Source organism: Sparus aurata, chromosome 10 (assembly GCF_900880675.1).
Source record: "Sparus aurata chromosome 10, fSpaAur1.1, whole genome shotgun sequence".
Lineage (NCBI taxonomy): Eukaryota > Metazoa > Chordata > Actinopteri > Spariformes > Sparidae > Sparus > Sparus aurata.
This window is the reverse complement of record NC_044196.1, coordinates 5,569,350-5,589,411: the sequence shown is the minus strand read 5'-3', so window position 1 is coordinate 5,589,411 and position 20,062 is coordinate 5,569,350. Positions and strand designations below refer to the sequence as shown.

At 37.1% G+C, this 20,062-nt stretch overlaps 2 protein-coding genes across 2 annotated transcripts; both read right to left on the bottom strand.

Moving 5' to 3' along the window:
- Nucleotides 1-1,889: 1,889 nt before the first annotated feature.
- On the bottom strand, nt 1,890-3,479 carry LOC115590434 (prelamin-A/C-like). Its single transcript, XM_030431790.1, has 3 exons — nt 3,344-3,479; nt 2,014-2,127; nt 1,890-1,910 (listed from the first exon to the last, which is right to left on the bottom strand). Exons 1-3 carry the CDS (start codon nt 3,473-3,475, stop codon nt 1,890-1,892), a joined length of 267 nt encoding a protein of 88 aa, XP_030287650.1. The 5' UTR covers nt 3,476-3,479.
- Nucleotides 3,480-5,376: 1,897 nt separating this feature from the next.
- On the bottom strand, nt 5,377-9,106 carry LOC115590433 (butyrophilin subfamily 1 member A1-like). The gene is made up of 3 exons (XM_030431789.1): nt 8,971-9,106; nt 5,867-6,208; nt 5,377-5,684 (listed from the first exon to the last, which is right to left on the bottom strand). Exons 1-3 carry the CDS (start codon nt 9,104-9,106, stop codon nt 5,377-5,379), a joined length of 786 nt encoding a protein of 261 aa, XP_030287649.1.
- Between the last annotated feature and the right edge of the window lie 10,956 nt (nt 9,107-20,062).

Sequence of the window (20,062 nt, the reverse complement as noted above, 5' to 3'; positions counted from 1 at the left end):
AAGCAGGGTGAACTCATAAAGAGTATGCCTGAGTGTAAATGATGTGTATAGTGTGTATTCCCTTTTAATCCTTTTATTCTTTTATGCTATCTTTATTTATTCCTGTATGATATTTAAGACTGCATTGACCAGAGAAGCACTGCAATTCCATTGTATACTTGATGTGCAATGATGATAATTTTCCTATTTTATTCATGATAATTATAGACAGTTTTGTGTTAATAAAGTAATATTCAGTGATATATGTATATTAAGACCTTTTTATAAATTGTTATGCATAAAATGTTTTGCTAAATGTAATACAATTACACTGTCTAATGTGTCTAATGTGATTTCTTTCACAGCTAAGTCCTTGAAATATTTTTTTTCTTTAGATTAATTGGAATCATTCAAAACATCTTCTCAAAACTCTGAACTTGATTTCATAAACAATTGGTACATTAATGACGTTTTATTATTAAGTGCTACATTAAGTTTTTGCTGTTCATCAAGCTTTTACTATAAGACTAATACATTGAATAGAACGTACAGATATAGGCCTCTATACTGTGTACGTGCTGCCCTCTCCTGGCCGACCATGTTTCCAGCAGAGCACTGACTGGATTTGATAACTGTGAGTTTGACTTTTAACCCTTTTTTGTTGTTTTAGTTGCTCAGTGTGGTTGAGCAGATCGAGTAGAAAACAATGTGAAGTCAGGCCTAATCTGCCAGCAATGGAAGTATACATTTTCAGTGGGAGAATGCATGAATATGATTGAAGGAGAGCTTTTAGAGTCTTTGAAAGAGCTCCGCCTCTGCTAATAGAGTTGGTTTTTCCATGTTATAGCCATAGTCAAAAATAGACATATTGATTTTATAATTTGTTCATACTGTCAGTGTTATACAAGGTGTGTTAAAATGTTTTATTGGTCAGTCTCAACTGGGTTGGGCCATCCTGATCGTTGTGTTGGAGAGAGACAGACGTTGGTGACTAACACAGGCAATAAAAGCAAAAAACCATGGACCATGAAAACTACAAAGTCTGAGTCTCAGCCATGCCATAGGAATAAATCTCCACTCCAAGTCACACCATTGTCTTTACTAGTGGTGCATGTTGGTACAAGATGTGAATTATGAGATGTGAAACTGCCCAATATGGATTTCATTCTTATGGATGTGTGTCCAAATGTGGCACACTTTTCAAAAGGGCATACTCTGCTTTATGTCTATTTTACTCTGTACGGGACCAGAATTTACACCATGAACATCATTCTGTGTTGAAGAAGAATGGAAACTAGTGATTTAGACAAGAAACTCATAAAGGAAACTGTTTAATGAGGTCATGAATAAAGTTAGAAATTGCATCATCAGATTTGTTTAAGCTTACATACGATCTGCATAAAATTAGTCAAATATGAAAGAAATGCACAGAAACAGTAATTATATGCAAAATGTAATGTTTTATTATGAAATATAAGGACTCTCCACAGACAGTCATTCTACTATCTAATTATTACTGACAACCCTAAAATACAATGTAGTTTGAATGCAGAACACCCAGGTTTTCATTTCAGCTTGACAACAAAGATAATAGCACTGAAACAAAATACAGTGCAAGGAGGCAATGAGGGAAGTAAATAATTCAAATCTTACAAAACAATGATAAGGTAGTACTACATATACTGCTGCCAGAATCACATCAACTTTGTTTATTTTAACACATTTGAACAAATGGTTTAATTTCTTCCATTATTTGTTTTTATATTTGTTTTTCTTATGTATATAATTATGTATATGGGCAAAGATTTGACTGTTCTTACTGATACATTTAGTTGTTTTGTGTGCGTTATCTTAAGCTGACAACAGTGCACCCTAACATTTCAGCATGCCTCTTCATCACTGTGGACAGTTTACAGCTTCAGGCCCTTTTTCTGTTGGTGATAGGACAGACAAAAGACAGCGTTATAACATAAGCAAAGGCATGGGCATAATAAAATAATGCATTTTGATGTGACATGTGACATGATGTCAGACCTCTCCTGCAGCTGTTATTAGCAGGACTTTGTCTGTAGCACCCCAGGACTTCTGATCTTTCCAAACTACTTCTGTTGGAGGTTTGTGGTTTCCTCCACCATCTGAAGCCCAGATCTGAAAAAGCCCAAAACAAAAAGCGTATGTTAAAGCTACCCAGTCAAGATGTATGATTATTCATAGAGTGTCACAAGCCAAGTTGCCAAAATGAGATATCAGCATTGTAGGCTTCTGTAAATCCCGCATACGGTCAAAGCTGTATATGCCACACTTACCAAATATGTATCATTATTACAAAAGAAAATAAATTCTGTCCAAATCACAACACATTGATCAGGAAACAGAAGGGTTGGTCTTGTTGTTACAGCTGGCCAAGAAGCCAGAAAACGCTCTGAGACATGACAAGTGTGAAGCCACTGAAACATTTGTGCAAAAGATTAGGACATTTTCCAGCTGGTTTCCAGTGTTCAAGTAGCCTACTTAAAGCACAACATGATTTTTTTCTGACCCTAACCAATTGTTCTCTATGCTGAAACCTAAGCAGTTGCAACACAAAACAATTTGAAATTTTAACATACGTTGAAGTTTCAAACCTTGACAACATTTGTAAATCTGATTTTACATTTATTTAATTGCTCTGTGCGCTTGGAGTCAAAACAAAATGTGATCTTGTTAACAAAACATTGATTCACAGGGCCATTATCAAAATCTCCACTGATTAACTTCACAAGGGCACTCCACCAATTTTACCCCTGAAATTTTACAGCTGTGGCTCTGGAGTAAGTTTTGCAGTTTTTAAAAATGATAAGTCAACAGTGTCTTTCAATACATTCAGAGTAATGAATGACACTGGTGGAGGGCTGCTTTAGCCTGAAGATTAGACAGAATAATTGAAAACATAGAAATGTCACATTGACATTTAACAAACACTTGAAACTTACAATAACAGTTTTTCCAGCTTCAAAGATAAACCCTTTAGGAAAACTGTAGAACATGTCTCTTCTGTTGACCTCTATCTTGCAGTTGGCCAGTAATTGGTTCTGTTTGAAGGAAACACTTATGAATGACATGATGCTACAACATGAGAGTAGCAAATTAAACACCAATGAGCACAATCATGAAAAATCTTTCAGAGTAGCTTATTCCTGATATTAAACAACTTCTAGCTACACTGTATTTTTATCATTAATCATTGCGGCCTAAAAGTGAGATCATGAATTTCTGGTGTAAATTCAGACTGACACCAACCAATTCTTTATAGGAATCACATATTGATTTATACCAATTACACTTGATATAGCACACATACAGTTCTCATTTACTACAACATTACCTTGCCAGACTTGTTTCTGAGACGAAGAAATTTGCCATCCGGGTCAGCCTCTTCCAGAATGACCTCTTCACTGGCTGAAATTTCCTGGTTCTCCTGGTTGGATGTCTGAAAGGAGGAAGGTATGGACAACATACACAGTTAGCAAGCCAGAGTATCAAGAGGAAAAATAATATGAACAATCTAAAGATGGAAACAACATCAACACACAGATTTGGTTGCAAGTGTTTACAATGATTTAAGGTTCAAAGCTGGTCTCATTCCCAGGTCTTCAAATATCACCATTTTTTCACCTCCGTTAGCATGTCTTCATTCATTCATTCAAACCTTTATTAAAGACTATCTTAACCCTTATTTTCAATAATACCAAGCATAATCAGAGACATTTGAACATACAGTATGTAACTTCAACAGGTTATGGGGTGTTTATGTTCTGTAATGTTGCCTTCTGACTGGAGCTGGAGAGGAAATGTAGTTTACTTCATGAACGTAACGTGACAGAGATGAGAGGGGGGAAAGAAGAGAGAGAACCAGAGTCTGTGGTGAGTGGGCAACTAAATTCACAGAGAGCTGTCCTGAATCACTGAAACACAGACACACACCAACCCTCAGTGTGTGCCGGTGAAATGCACCATCACCTTAAGTAAACTGATAACCTGATACCTCTGGTTTGAGCAATGTTGGAAACACTTGGGATGATGTAAATATAAAACTCAACAAAATATAAAACAAAAGTCTCCTATTTTTACATCTAATGGCAGGATTCTTACACATTATACTTATTATGCAGCAATAGTGTCAATAGTGGAAACAAAGACTTCAAGCAGACAGGTGGAGCTAGAGAATTCAGTTATAAGTCATATTGCAAGAGATTCTAAAAGACTGCAGCCCACCTACAGTATGTTTCCCAATATTCCCAATTACCATAGATGTTATCAATGACGGTAGTTTTGTGATCAGGGCTATAAAAATGAATAGACACCAGGGAATATTACTTCTCTGAGAGAGAGAAAGCCAAATGACCTTATAATAGAGGATATAGTAAGTATTGTGAGCCAGGGGTTGTATCCAACTCCAGTCAACCCATCCAATACATTTACATTTAGGGCATTTACCGTAAGAAGGAACTCTTATTTGCATTTGTGTGATACAAAACATGAACAAGGTTTTCTTCAGTCTAACCTAACTGAAACGCTGAATGCTTACGTGTCGTAAGCACCCTGTGCGTCTTAACAAAAAACTGATGAGCTTGATGTAGCAGCATCATCATCAGACGATCTGACATGTGAACATGTTGGGATACGACCCTGGATTGTTGTATCGTCATATAACAAAATAAAAATCTGTTTGTTGTTACTAGAAACATGTAACTAAGTCTTTCTGCTTCTCCACAGCTCCATGGCTTATGTTTTAAACTAAGTATCATAAAAATAACTATTTCTAAAGCTTCAAAACAATTAACAATAAAAACCTATGGTTTAATAGAGAAACTTAAAAATGAATATTTTGATGTGTGTAAACTAAGTATAGAGTAAGTTGTTGGTGACCATCTCAGCAGAGTATAAATATAATGTTTTTTTCATTACTTACATTTGTCTCCCTTTGTTGCTCCATCTGAGGTTTCAAAAGAGGTTTTTCTTCTCTTTCTCTGGCAGCATCAGACTGATCGTCAGTCATACTTTTAGCTCCGTTATTCTTGTCTGCCTCAGTGTCCTGCTCACTCATTCCAGTCGCTGTCACTGAAAATAAAATAATCTATAAGACAACTCTACCTAACATACAACACTAAATTTTTTCTTTAAACATCTAAAAGTAACCTGACAAGTGCTTTTAGTTTGTGACTCACTGTTACTGCATGGTTTCAATTTCCACACAAGGACAACTCCAGATACAATTAGTACAAAGGAAACAATCCCACTAAAAATGGCCCAACCAGTACAACTAGACGGAACCATAAAGAAATCCTCTGAAATGATAAAACACAGTTATATTTGATTAGATGTAAGCCGTTAGTGGTCATCTAATCAGTATATTAGTCATCTTCTACCTGGAACATGTATCTTTGTTTCTCTAATCTGGTTGATGTGGTTCTGTTGGACTCTACAGGTGAAGCTGTTGCTGTGTCTCTTCTCCACAGTCACTCTGCTGCTGACAGTATAGAGGTCATCAGGACCTCTGACTGTCTCTGTAGGTCCAGCAGAGAGGAGGTTTCCCTCACCGTCCAGCCAGAACACCTCAGGTTCTGGATACCAGCCTGTAGAGTTACACTGTAGAACCACTCCACTGGTAGCCTTATTAATTTTATCAATCCCTGATAAACTAACAATAGGCTGGGAGACAGCACCTGTTGGTGAGAAAGTGATCACATTCTGAGACAAATATGCAGTGTGGCATCTTTCCACATGTTGATACAGCGAGGAAGTGATCCATTAAAAAATAGCAACTTAACTTAAAATATGTCTTTGGCAGGCCAATGCATTTTAAGATTTGTGATGTTGATGCTTATCTCCGAATTGTCTGACTTACCAACAGTGAGTTGGATGAAAGAATCCTTCCATAATGAAGGAAGGAAACATTTGTATTTTCCTGCATCAGAGATTTTCACTTTGAAGATTTTCATGGAGACGTTTCCATTAATCAGCTGATCCACAAACAGAGCTGTGCGGTAATTATACAGTGGATTCTGACTCTGATACACCAGCCGTCCATCTTGGTGAACATGGATGTACTCGGGGTCTAAACCAGGTTTGGTCCACTCCACTGCCCTGGAACTGGCACTGATGGGAGGATCAAGGCGACAGGGTAGAATGACATCATTGCCAGCCAAGGCAATGATTGGTTGAGATGAACAAATCAAGTTGGACTGCCCTTTAGGGAGTTGGAAAAAAAAAACTGCTCAGTGACATATGACCATATGTGTTCAGTCTGCAAATTCACTATGCCAGTACTGCAGTTAAAAGTTAGGCAATTATTTCCTTCTGTAATATTGACCTAACAATATGTTTTCAAGGTTTTATTCTGCAGTTGAGACTTAGTATAAAGCCCATAGCCTATAAAAACGTCAATGTTTTGAATGACATGCATGCTGGTGTGGGCTTTAGCTTCAACTTCTGGTCTGGCATCATCAGTCTCGGTAACTCCTGGAGCAGCTACATTCTCAAATTGCCATAATGTGCTCTGAGACACGTTTTAAGAAGTGGGAACATTTGTTAAGTCTTAAGCATAGTTCAGTTGCTAGTAAAATAATAGGGTTATAGCTTAATCAACAGGTTTGTATAGACATATTTTTGCTTCAGTATTTAGAATTTTTATTAGAAAGGTGGAAGGTCAAAAACATTCATAGTAGTTGTTATTTAAAAGGTATTCACAAAAAAACTCATTTTTCCTTTACACCTAAAGACTTTTTGGGGCACCCTTCATTTACCTGTGATAGTTGGAAGGCAGAGGAGGATAATCAGGCAGACTCCAAAGAAGTTGCACGGACACATTTTCCTGTGAATGAAAGTCAAACAAACAGGCTCATTGGACACAGTGGAATCCGTCTAAATTCCTATAAACCTTCACACTAATATCTATATTAGGGATGCACGATAAATTATCAGTTAATGAATGAGAATTTACATTATTGGTTATCGGCAGACAATGAAATCATAGCCGATAAATAGATAACACAAAGCCAAAATGCTTTAGTCAACTTAACAAGTGCTGCATTTACACAAATTATGTGGCGGAATGCGCCTTTAAAGTTGGTTTGCCAGCCGCCAGTAAACACATTCATCATGTCGAGCTGCTGCACATGTAAATAGCCACATCGCTGGAGTCACCGTTGTTTTTCAAGTGCAGAAGAAGACAACACGACTGTAACTCGCAATACGTGTCTTATTAGAGCTATGAATAGTAAATCATCCATCTTCACCCGCAACATCGAAGCCTTTTTACCCTCAGGGGTGCATAAACTACAGGTTTAAAATACATAAAACGTGAAGTGATTATTTGTGACTGGTATCAGCTGTGAGAAGCAGGTAACTATTGGCTGAAAAAATCAATATCATGCATCCCTTTATATACACACATACACATCTTTATTGGGGCCTACGCCCATAGAGTAAGACTGGATTTGGCCCCAGTAAGCCCCTTAGGGGGGAAAAAAGCGGCAACATCCCGCGACCCTCATGGATAAGCGGAAAGAAAACGGAACGGAACGGAACGGAACGTCTTTATTGGAGCGCGAGGTATTACTAAACACACTGCTTGATGATATTACATTAACATTTTGACAATAGAAGCAAAGATGTAAACTGTTCATTCTGATTACATCTGGACAATGTTGCCAATAAACCTATCCCACTGATTCCCTGACAGTATCTGCTCCAGGCGTCCTAATCACAATTTCTTCTAAACTTTTTTATAATATTGTTTATTTTTTACTAGTAGTATTGTTTATTGTTATATTAAACAATCCTTCGGCTGCTGTGACACACAAATATCCCTGTTTGAAGGAATGATAAAGGAATTTCTGATTCTGATTCTAACAATTTATGGTCATGGCACTGGAAGCAACATTTTGGCTTCATTCATGTTTTTAAAAAAAAGAGTGACATTAAACATAAAACTTATTCAGCATTTAAACAAAATATGTTTTGTTGTTCAAGTATTACAATGTAGCACCTTCACCTACATCGCAACAATGTAGCACTTCCTGGACTGAGAAAACTTGTTGTTCCAAAACAAATTCAACAAATGTGATAATTTAGTGTTGGTTTAAATCAATCTTTAGAAGGTTTATCAAAATGATTATGTCACTAATTCTGGACTCACTTTTGCCACTTGAAAGCCACACAAGCACATTACAAAACCACATTTGGTAGAAGTTGGTGGAGCAATTAAATACTAAAATAAAAAGGTTGGAGGCACTCAAAGCTCAAAGCTTGTCATCTGTAGGATGATCGCACAAATGATTGCTTTAAAGTCATTCTTCATTATATATGATATAAAAGTCAATTTTTGTCAGCTTACCTTGAGAGAAGGGTTGTATTCACCTGCGTTATTTAGATTGTCCTTTTGGTTTTTGCAGCTTTATGGTTTGTATTACATTAATCATTAACTGCGTTTAGGCACTGGTTATAAAATGAATAACAGTTTCTTTGCAGAGCTTGAAACAGAAAGCAGATAATGATTATCACGTAAGTCTTTTATGACCAGCAAACGCAGTTACAGTATAGAATATACTTCAGGTTGCAAAACGTCTCCTGCCGCCTGAATGAAAAAACAAATTTGTCATATGTATTTTTTTGGTCATTTTAAAACTGCAGGTCTTTGGGCACAGTCTAAACCAGTGAAATCATGTCTAGCAACAGAACAATGTACTGTATTGTATTGACCATTAAAACAGGAATCTAAATTGCAACATGCAGCCGTTTGATTTCAGTTAGATATGGAAAGAGTCGTCATTTTAGGGTGGATGTTGTGTTCTGGAGCATTCATAATCTTTCATACTGGGAATGTGGTGGACCCACAAACTACTATCAGCTGACAGCAGTTCAACTGGACAGAAATCAGAGAGGAGGAAGTTGGTGCTCCTCCTCCTGTAAAGCATGATGTTGATTTTTGTAAATAATGGACTCATTTACAGTAGAATCGATGTTGAAACAGGGGAATGCTTTCAGGCATGGCCACCTTGTCCTCCTCAGCTCCCTCCACCCTCTCGGCTTGAGCCTCGCTGTCATCCAACAGTGCAATGATCACTTTAATGACCTGTGCATTCATTAACTCAAATGATAAGCACAACCCTTTTATATGTGACTTGCAATTCCTTAAGCGAGAGAACACATCTCCTCTGCTGTTTGTAAGGTTCATGCAAACTGATTAATGTGCACATTTCACAAACTAATATTTGAGTGTTATGTTACAGTATTTTTCACTGGGAGAGATTAAAAATTAAAATGATTCAAAGATTGTACTTGAGATGAATGATGTGATGTTTTGAAAAAGTAACACTTGAACAGACATCAGAGGAAGAAGAATGACTTTGAATGACATTAAACAGTCTTGGGAAAAAATGTGGGTTCTTTTTTTTGTACATGGGGCTGGGTTAGTGAGCTATACTGCAGGCAGCCACCAGGGGGCAGTCAAGCTGTTTGGCATCACTTTTGGGAGCTGTCATGTCATCCATCCACACTGTAAAGTACAGTCAGTTATTGGGCATCCCAGGTACCAGCCCACCATCTAAAACAATGGTTGTTCACCCACCTGGTCAGAGGTGTGACCATAATTCAAACTAAAAAGTTTTGTAATTGGTATTCAAAGATTTCATATAGAGCTGACCTGAAACCTCTCATCACTATTTCCATTTTCTATACTGGTTGACCAGGTGTCAGTCTTCTGCATTAGCTAATCAGTGAGGAGCGCTGCATCCTATCAACTTGCTGGATGGGTGGGACTACAGTGACAGATTGAGACAGGGTTGCCAGGTCCACCGATTTCCCTTTTTGGCCCCATTTTTCTACTCAGCAGCAGCCGAACTTCATTTTAACTATAAACAAATCACGCAGATATCATTAATATATGATAATCAAGGTACAGTAGGACAATTGCCAGTTATTGTCTGGTGTAGGCCGACATTTGCTTTTCCATGATGAATGAATTCCACCTCATACGTGTTATTTAAAATGCAGTCAGGTTTATTGTCACTTTAAGGAGTGATTTTAAAATTTCACTCCTGATGGTGCATGATCAGAAACAGGCCAGCAGCAATATATTGTTCAGAAAAATAAACACATCACAGAGCAGTGCACCAATATATTTGACACCTTTTATAGATATGTTGAAAGATTTTAAAAATCTCATCATAAATCTCGTACATGTTTTGAAATACTGTCTGCACACAATTGATTAAATATAGTGGCTCTTATCACAACATCATAAATGTTGTTCTTGCTGTCATTTAGTTGCACGTAGTTATAATCAATCCCAATATCTGTCTGTTACTTCTCAACAGATCCTCAATGGCTTCCAGCAATTTCTCCCTGTCAAGTTTCTGTTTCTCCCAAATTTTCTTAGTCTCATCCAGTTTCACTGAACCTGTAAAAGGTTTTCCTTTTCTCTTAATAATTTCTCCGGTTTGTCAAACATCTTTTCTCTCTCTGTTATTTTCCTCTCCACTGACTGAAGCGTCTGCTTATTCTCTTCCTTCTCTCTCTCATTCTCCTCAAGTTATTCCCAAAGCTGAGTCTCCTCCAGTTCTTGCCTTTGTTGCTGCAGTGCATTAATGGCGTTGTTCCTTTCTGTCTTCAGCTTTTGTGTCTTATCACCTTTTGTGAAGAAAAGACATGACAATGAAGAACACAGAAACACCAAAAGAGTAGTATTAAACAGCAAACAAATTCTACATTCCCTTCTCCAATAAAATGTGTGTGACATTTCAGAGACTGTATGCTTTGAATGAACTGTGAAAGTAAAAAGTGTGATGTAGTGTTCATTTTCTTTTCCCCCACACAACATGAAACTAGATCAAATGTTATTAAATGTTATCAGTGTTTACACTGGGTTGGTGCTTTACACTCAAACATGCTTTTAATGTAACCATCAACAAGCTGCAGCTTACTTTTACATTTGCAGGCAACGATGCAGGATACCACACCACCAAGAATAAGTCCAGCCAAGCCAAGACACACAGCCATGAGAACATTTGGAAGGCTGAATCTCTGGTCCTTCACTTCTTCCCTCTGTTTCTTCAGTTCTTCCCTCTGTTTCTCCATTTCTTTCCTCCGTTTCTCCAGTTCTTCCCTCTGTTTCTCCAGTTCTTCACTCTGTTTCACCAGTTCTTTCCTCTGTTTCTCCTGTTCTTCCCTCTGTTCTTCCCTCTGTTTCTCCTGTTCTTCCCTCTGTTCTTCCCTCTGTTTCTCCAGTTCTTCCCTCTGTTTCTCCTGTTCTTCCCTCTGTTCTTCCCTCTGTTTCTCCTGTTCTCCCCTCTGTTCTTCCCTCTGTTTCTCCAGTTCTTCCCTCAGTTTCTCCTGTTCTTCCCTCTGTTCCTTCAGTTCTTCCCTCTGTTTCTCCAGTTCTTTCCTCTGTTTCTCCAGTTCTTTCCTCTGTTTCTCCTGTTCTTCCCTTTGTTCTTCCCTCTGTTTCTCCATTTCTTCCCTCTGTTTCTGCAGTACGGAAAAGATGTTATCCCTTTCTTTCACAGTCTTTTGTAACTGATTTTGAAGAAATATATTTTTTCTCTGCAAATCAGCTGTGTCACCTTTTGTGAAGAAAAGATATGACAATGAAGAACATAGAAACACACCAAATAGGTGTTATTAGACAGCAAACAGAATTACAGTAAATTCAACATGTGCTTCTCTAATGGACAGAAATGACATAGTTAGACATTTCAGATACTGTATGCTTTGAATGAACTGTGAAGGTAAAAAGTGTGATGCAATGTTCAGTTGTTTTCCACTACACTCAACATAAAACTAATAATGATTTAATATTATCAAGAGTAACATTGGGTTGTTGCTTTACACTGAAACATGCTATTAATGTAACCATCAACAAGCTGCAGCTTACTTTTACATTTCCCCAAGAAACCACCAAGGATTAGGACAGTCAAGACAGCCAAGACAGTCAAGACAGCCCAGACAGCCAACCCATGACGCTTAGCCATGGAAACACAGTGGATAGACATCTGATTTTATCCAACTCGGTTTACCTTTCACCTGCTGAGGAGAGACATGAGCAGAAATGTCAAACAGTTGAAAAGTTGATTATATCAAACTTGTTTTAAACTCATTTAAATGCAAAACAACAACTGTTATCCAGATTTACTTTGGTGACTCCTGGTTAAAGTTTGAAAACACAACAAAGAAGAAATTCACCAATCATCTAAATGTCACCATGGATCTGACTGTACAGTATATTAATGCATGCAGTGCAGATTGAGTGTTTGTGAAGCGAAAGCTGCAGCTGGCAAATTCCACAAATGAGTGTTAGAAGGAAGATAACAGCACAAACCATCCTGGAGTGTTATGAAATAGTAATTAGTAGACATACAGCTATTACAAGCAATATTTCTTTCTCAAACATCTAAATCAGTGTACAAACTGTTCTAAGTGTAAAACATGTCATCCCATTAAGTTACATGTGCATAAATAATTTATTGTGCAGTATCTGCAGCAGTAACATAATTCCAAATAACTTTACACTTTTAATTCAAAGCCACATTCAGACAGAATGAATCCGGATGAAACACACTTTTAAAGCTTTTTAACTGTCAAAGTAATTTAGTGATAGTGTCTGTACATTCATGGGTACATTTAAACAAAACTGCAAAAAGCCTATTTGCCACGGTGGAATACATCAACCTGTGTCTGACAGAAAAATAGTCCATTTGATGAGATTGAGATTATACTGACATCATCCGCATGTCTTATCCATAAACCATAAGGATGAGACAGAATCAGCAAACAACTTTTCTGACAGCATCATAAGGCGTTAGCATGTCTTTGTCTAGCAGATTGGTAAAACTTTAAAATGTCTTAACTTCCTCTGTTTTGTTACACACTGGTCAACTTTAACACTGAGCTGATTAATAAAAGTAGAAGGAAAATCACCTGCTCATGCAAACATAAATAAATAAAACCTTTGCTGTTTACATTACTACAGACTCTATTCAAATTTCCGAAGGACGTGCGGCTTTGCTGACAATCAGGTGACAAATGACCCCCAGACTGGATTATATACATATAGTGAACTTAACTCAGAGCATGATAGCAACAATCTAAACAAGACTGAATTCAGTTGAGAAAATCAAACAAACCTGTTGTGTGCTCGAAGGTGTTTCACTTCTCACTTCTGACTAAACTGCAGTCAAAGTCCTCAAATAAAAGGATTTGTACTTTGAACATATATAATTAGACGAGGTGTGTTCACTTGATAGCACAAACATGCACGTCTGTATAACAATCAAACAGACTTATTATAGTGTTACACCAGTCAGATTAAAGGATATAGATATAAAACATTTTGAGGATTCATATTTGCTTTCATGCTTTGAATCAACAGTAGATACTGAAACTCTCCTCTGAAACCTCTATACAACTTTGTGTCTCTATAATTTCTTACCCACAGTTGCAGGAAATCATTTATGAAAGGCATTTACAATGATGTTGAAACCAAATATTATACACTGCAAACATCAGGTTTGATGTTACGATGATCAGGTGGCTGGTTGTTTTATTGTAGCAGAGTGCTCCAGACTGTGATCAATCATTAGAGACAGCGTGACTAAATGTTATAACTAGGAGCACCTGTGTTACGATCCGGCCTCCTTCAACGTCTGAGAGGTGGCTGTGTGTACCGCGACTCACCTGGATGATCTGATTGGTGTAGTGGGTCGATTACCATGCTAATATTTTTTTCCCTCAGTGAATGTGAGTTCAAGTCCCGTAATTCTCTTTTCCTTTTTCTTTGTTGTTTAAAAGGGTTCCACAGTTCCTTTATATGATGCATGTTTACTCAAACAGGGAGAAGAGATGAGTAAGTGATTTAATAAAGGTTTATCAGAGATACACATTCACAGAGGAGCAACTCTCCCTTTTCCTGTTTACAACGTCTTGATTTGTTGAATGGCGTCCCACAAAGTTTGACAAGGACGCAAAAGAAATACACAAATCTCGTAGCTGTATAGAGTGACTTAACATATTGAGAGTCAATTCAGGTCAAACATATATGGATCGGGATAAAGGAGAACTTACAAAGCTACTATAAGAGCAATATGCAGACGTGAGCTTGAGACACGTTCACTCACGCTGTGGCCATCTTGAACAAGTATCCTCGACTCAACTGGTACCTAACAAGGCTTGTTTTCTTGTCTGGTAGAGTTTCATTTTATGACGAATACTATGTGCAATTCTTTACCTTTACCACGTGATCATTTTTGTATACATTACTATCAATAATGATTGTGATTGAATGGTTGCTTTTATGCAGTAAATCTCATGGTCCTCTCAGGTCAGTGTGTGACACAACAGTCAATAACCAAACAGCAGGATGTTCCAAATCATTCAAGTTCATGAACAACTTCTAATAAAGAGTTTAAGTTGGCTTTGTGTGTTTTGTCTCCTCCAATTTTACCAATTTTAATATATCAGTCTATTATTATCTGTCTCTGTCTGATCCGGTTCCAAAGTTTTTAAGAATTTCTCCGATGTGTCTAATGTCGTTTATTTAAATTCAAAGCTCCGTCTGATTGGAACAATCTCCCATGCCAGCTTAGGTCTACTACTTCTCTTCATGGTTTCAAAGCATCACTTCTAATCCATTTGCAAACTCCTTTTTCTTGTTTCAGATTTTTGCTCTTGTTCTTGTTTTTATTCATTCATCAATTTAAATTTTGTATCCTTCTATTTTATTCCTATCTCTCATTCATGTTCTCATTCATACCATTGTTGTGTCTTAATATATATTATATATTTATCGTATAAACCAATATTCCTGTAACTTTTTTTTCCCATCTGTAAGCGTCGATATTAAGTTGATTAGTAAATTGATTGATTTGGCTGTCTGTGGATTAGCTGGGGTTAGGAGAGCATTGTCTGTGTCTGTGTGAGTGTGTGTGCATGCAAGTCCTGTAATCTGTTTCACTGTTTTTCTTGTTTTTTGGCTTTGTATTATGTGTATCACTTTGTGGAAGGACCCCCTCAAAAATGAAATGCTTCATCTCAAGGGGCTATCCTGAATAAATTCAAATTTAAACTAATGTCATCTCTCTCACTGTTATTTCCTTCTCTACTGCCTGAAGCTTCTGCTTGTTGACTTCCATCTCCCTCTCCAATTCATCCAGTCTCTGTTTCAGTGAATCTCTCTGGTTCTCCAGTTCAGTCTTCATCAGTGTGGTAACCTTATCTTCGCAGTATTTGTCTTTGTTCAGCAACTCTTTCTGAAGCTGTGTGTTTTTCTTTACCAACTCTTCTTTCTCTTCTTTTGTGGAGAAACACAACAGACACAAATGTCAGTTTACTTTGAACAACATGTAAATCATTTCACATGTAGTTCTAATACATATGGCTTTGAGTCATTAGCTGTAGGATGAATGAAAAACAATTTCCTGGGAAACATTACTTTCAAGGATGTCATCCATGGTGTCATCTATCTGGTCCTTCTGGTTCTGCTTTGTGAAAGTATTTAAAATGATGGAAAAAAAAAAAACAAGCTGTTTATAGAGACAAAGAAGCAGAAAAAAATGTTTGATGAAACTAATATCTCTATTGGCTTTATCAATGTCTTTGTGTTTAGTCGCTGCCTATTATCTTTCTCTGTCTGGTCCAGTTTCCATATATCAACATCACATTTTGCAGCACAGATCCTCAGTGAGATTCAAGTCTCATGTTTATTCAAAGATAAAGCTGCTTGACCAGTTTTCTTTCTTTATGCAGTGTTTTATCCAAGAAGAATTAGATTCATATGCAACTGTCTCTCATCCTGAAATGAACTGCTGTTTGTTTTCATCATATAATAAACGTTTTTATATTGAAAATCTACAAAATGTTCATTGCAAAGTTATATTATCTTTCCCTGTTTCAGTTTCTGCCTAGTCTGTGCAACATTCAGTCTTACCTTTTGAAATTGTGGCTCTGTCAAGATCTCAGTGTCCTTCATCTCTTCTGGCAAAGTAGTCAGTGCTTTTTCTGATTCTTTCTCTTTGTCCATTTTCTCATCTTTTTGGAATCATAAAAACACAGCAGTATTATTAATAAAACTAAAAGCAGTGAATCATTATTTGGCCAAGAATAAAAAGATAGTAGCAAGTAAGACTTTAATTCCAATAAGAACAGAACAATACAACCAGATTTCTTTCTACAAACAGTTCTGTAAGCCTACATTTCTTTAATGAATATTGTCATATAAGCATGATCATCAAGAGCTGCTACTTACCTTTCATCACGAGAATGTCAAAGACAAGAGAAAGCAGGATGGTGTAACGCATGATGATGACACAGGAGGCAGGACTCGATGAGACAGAATCGGCAAACAATATGGCTTTCAGAGTCACTTCATATGGCTCTTAGAACAAAACATTCATGATAAAATCCAGGCATGACTGTTTTATATGTACCAGTTCTGTATGTTGTGCAACTTCAATAGAATAATCAGTTTCAGACGACTGTATAATTGAAACGCGTACGTACCTGCAGTTTGTGTCAAAGTGGCCTCCTGTCAGAGAAGCATGCAGAAACCTGCTGATCAAAGTCCTCCAATAAGAGAAGTCGTACTCTGATCCAGTTCATCTGTGATCACTAAGGTGTGTTCACTGTCTGATTCTCCCATCTGCCTGCTGTAGCTTTAACACACTGTATGTGAAGACTTTTAACAAAACAAACTGTTGATCACACATTACTCTAGTTTTATCTGCTCTCCATTAGCCCCCTGTCACTTTAAGGACTGATTTAAAAATGTTCCTCGTTCTCAGGGATCTGTGTTGCCTCGAGCTCAAGGTTATTCCTGTTGGAATCTTGGCAGGCATCACAAAAAACCTCTCAAATTCATCTTAAAACAATTTTGTTTTATTTTGTGTTGTCTTTTCTTTCTATTTGACTTTACAGTATAAACAATGTTATTAGCTTTTACTTGTACTCCTCCATTTTTCAGTTTCTTTGTAAAAAAAAAAGAAAAAAAGGTTTTCTTAAGCATTGCAGTGATCCTTGATGTAGAACAAAGAATGAAGTTGTGGTAAATTTGGTTTAATGTTTATACAATCCAACAGTAATACATTGTTCAGAAAGAAACAACCACAAAACCTTATAAAATTGTATTTTGGTTTGTAACATGTCTACACCAATCAGATCATTTGGAAAAAAAACCTTGACATTACGAACACCTGATAATCACATCACAGAGCAGTGCACCTATATGTGACACCTTATATAGATATATTGAAAGAGATTCTAAACCTCATTCATAAATCTTGTACATGTTTTGAAATACTGTCTGCACACAATTAATTAAATCTAGTGGTTCTTATTACACCATCCTAAATGTTGTTCTTGCTGTCATACAGCTGCACCTAGACACACATTGTTTTAGTTTGTTTTGTCAACACTCTCAGCAAGAATTAATTAATTCATCTGTAGTTTGATATTTATTCCAGACACCAACTAAATGTTTGTGATGCTATATTTTTTCACATGTTGGTCTTTTGGTGACTGTTTGCTCTGATTGTGTTGACAGTTGCATATGTTTGGCTAATCTATAAAGATTATAACATCTCTCTGTATGTTACTTCTCAACAGATTCTCAACGGGCTCCAGCAATTTCTCCCTGTCAAGTATCTGTTTCTCCAACATTTTCTTAGTCTCATCCAGTTTCCACTGAGCCTGTAAGAGGTTTTCCTTTTTCTCTCCACTGACTGAAGCTTCTGCTTATTCTCTTCCCTCTCTCTCTCATTTTCCTCAAATTGTTCTACAAGTCTTCGTCTCTGTTTCTCTATTTCTTCCCTCTGTTTCTCCAGTGCTGTAATGGCATTGCCCCTTGCTGTGTTTATCCTTTGTGTTTTTTTCACCTTTTGTGAAGAAAAGATCTGACATTGACAAACACAGAAACACGCCAAAACAGTGTTATTAAACAGCAAACAGAATGTCAGTAAATTCTACATTCCCTTCTCCAATAAAATATGTTTATAAAGTAAGACATTTCAGATATGATATGTTTTGAATGAACTATGAAAGTGAAATGTGATTTAATATCATCAAGCTCAACACTGCATTGGTGCTTTACATTGAAACATGCTATTAATGTAATCATCAACACGTTTAAGCTTACGTCTAAATTTCTGTGCAGCAATGCCAGATGTCAAACCCCCAAGAATTAGGCTGGCAAAGCCCAATGGCCTTGGGAACAGAAGTGACAGGAGTATAACTGGATTTATCCTTTTCGATTGACCTTTCACCTCATGAGGAGAGACATGAGCAGAAATGTCAAACTGTTGAAAATGCTGATCATATTAAACTTATTTAACCCATCAAACAACAACTGATATCCAGATTTTGCTTTGTTGACTCCTGGTTGAAGTTTAAAAAAAAAACAGCAAAAGCGATTCACCAATCATCTAATTGTCACCATGGATCTGGCTGTACAGTTTATGTGTGCATGCAGAGCACATTGAGTGTTTGTGAATCAAAACTGCCAGTGGCAAATTATAAGACTTTGCAATGAGTGATAATCTAATGGTGCCTTGTTATCTCACAGATCTGTCTGCTTTTGTATCACTAACACACATACCATTAATAACCATTAAAGCATTATTTTTCTACCATTTTTATATTTTGATACTGTACAACAAATCACAAAAGAGAAAATGTAAAAAAAAAAAAAAATATCTCAATAGAGACATGCTGCAATCATGAAAAGTAAAATGTTTTAAACCAGCAAGAAAATGTTAATCTTAAAGAAGATATTTGCAGAAAAAGCAATGTGAGGTGATATACAGTATTCAAACTAATCACAATCATATATTTGAGCATTATTTCATGAAGTTTAGCCACTGAAAACATTTATAAACACACATACTGGACATTGTTTTATTTCACAAGTAGGCAACGTTTAATGCTTGGTATTTAAAACGTTACACTGATAAATAATTGAAAGCTTACCTTTAATGCACAACAACAAGTCAACTTGAGAGAAAGCGTATCAGGAGGCAGTAAACTTCAGGAGCAAAGTCCTCGAATCACCTGTAATCTAAGAAGGCATGTTCATGTTTTCCTGTGTGGTAGAGTTTCATTGCATGAACAATACTATGTGCAATTCTTTACCTTTTACCATGCAATCACATTTTTAAACATTACAATCAATAATGATTCTGATTGAATGGTTGCTTTTTGTGCTTTTCCCCATCAGGGACAGTAAATCTCATGGTCCTCTCAGCTCAGTGTGTGATACAACAGTCAGTCATATTCCAAAGTTATTGGAGTTCAGCTTGGCTTTTATGTGTTTTCCACCAGCTGCATGATAGGTGGTGCTCAGCAGAGCAACCACATATTGTTCAACCTTCAGCCCCGAGGTAGAGGGTGTCAGTCCATATGCAGCAGAGGATCCAGGTTCTGCAAAAGCTTCTTACCCACTGCAGTACCATCTTTTTTTTTTACCCCCAGAACCTCAAAACAGTGTGTGTGTGTGTGTGTGTGTGTGTGTGTGTGTGTGTGTGTGGTATAGTCTGAAGCCATCAGAACTGTATTCACTGTTCCTCGTGTACTCGTGAAGATGCACAATGCAAACAGAATGAGGACCCACAGTACAGTAAACTGCTGTGTGTGGTATTAAAACCGAAAATAAATGTGGTGTGAGTTCTTGCTGTTATCGATGCTCCTGTGACCGGACATCAAGGGGAGAATCAGCGAGCTGTGACGGTTGGAAACTTGATATAAATGCGTCTCTGAGCTCGTTGTGTCTGCTTCAGTTCAAACTGCTGCAACCACATCATGTTGGTTGCTGACCACACTGAGTGTATTTAAGAGCTGCAGCAGCTCCGTTCTCATAAACAGCATCTTCAGACATATGAACAGAAAGAATGATGTGGTTTAACTGTCACGCTCCAATAAACCACTGGTACTCAAAAGTGCACATATTGACGTGACCAAGCCAAAGACCCACAGATAAAGACTGAACTGATGATAAACCACACAACCTTCTCAAAGGCTGTAAACAGCTTGAATGCTGTATGTTGTTAATGCAGGTCAACTG

Coding starts and splice junctions, on each gene's coding strand:
- LOC115590433 (XM_030431789.1), bottom strand. CDS start 9,106: ATGAATGCACAGGTCATTAAAGTGATCATTGCACTGTTGGATGACAGC. Junction 6,209..8,970: donor GTTTCAACATCGATTCTACT/GTAAATGAGTCC, acceptor AACTCCCTAAAG/GGCAGTCCAACTTGATTTGT. Junction 5,685..5,866: donor TTTCATCCAACTCACTGTTG/GTAAGTCAGACA, acceptor TCTCACCAACAG/GTGCTGTCTCCCAGCCTATT.
- LOC115590434 (XM_030431790.1), bottom strand. CDS start 3,475: ATGTTGTCCATACCTTCCTCCTTTCAGACATCCAACCAGGAGAACCAG. Junction 2,128..3,343: donor TCAGAAACAAGTCTGGCAAG/GTAATGTTGTAG, acceptor GGGCTTTTTCAG/ATCTGGGCTTCAGATGGTGG. Junction 1,911..2,013: donor TAATAACAGCTGCAGGAGAG/GTCTGACATCAT, acceptor TATCACCAACAG/AAAAAGGGCCTGAAGCTGTA.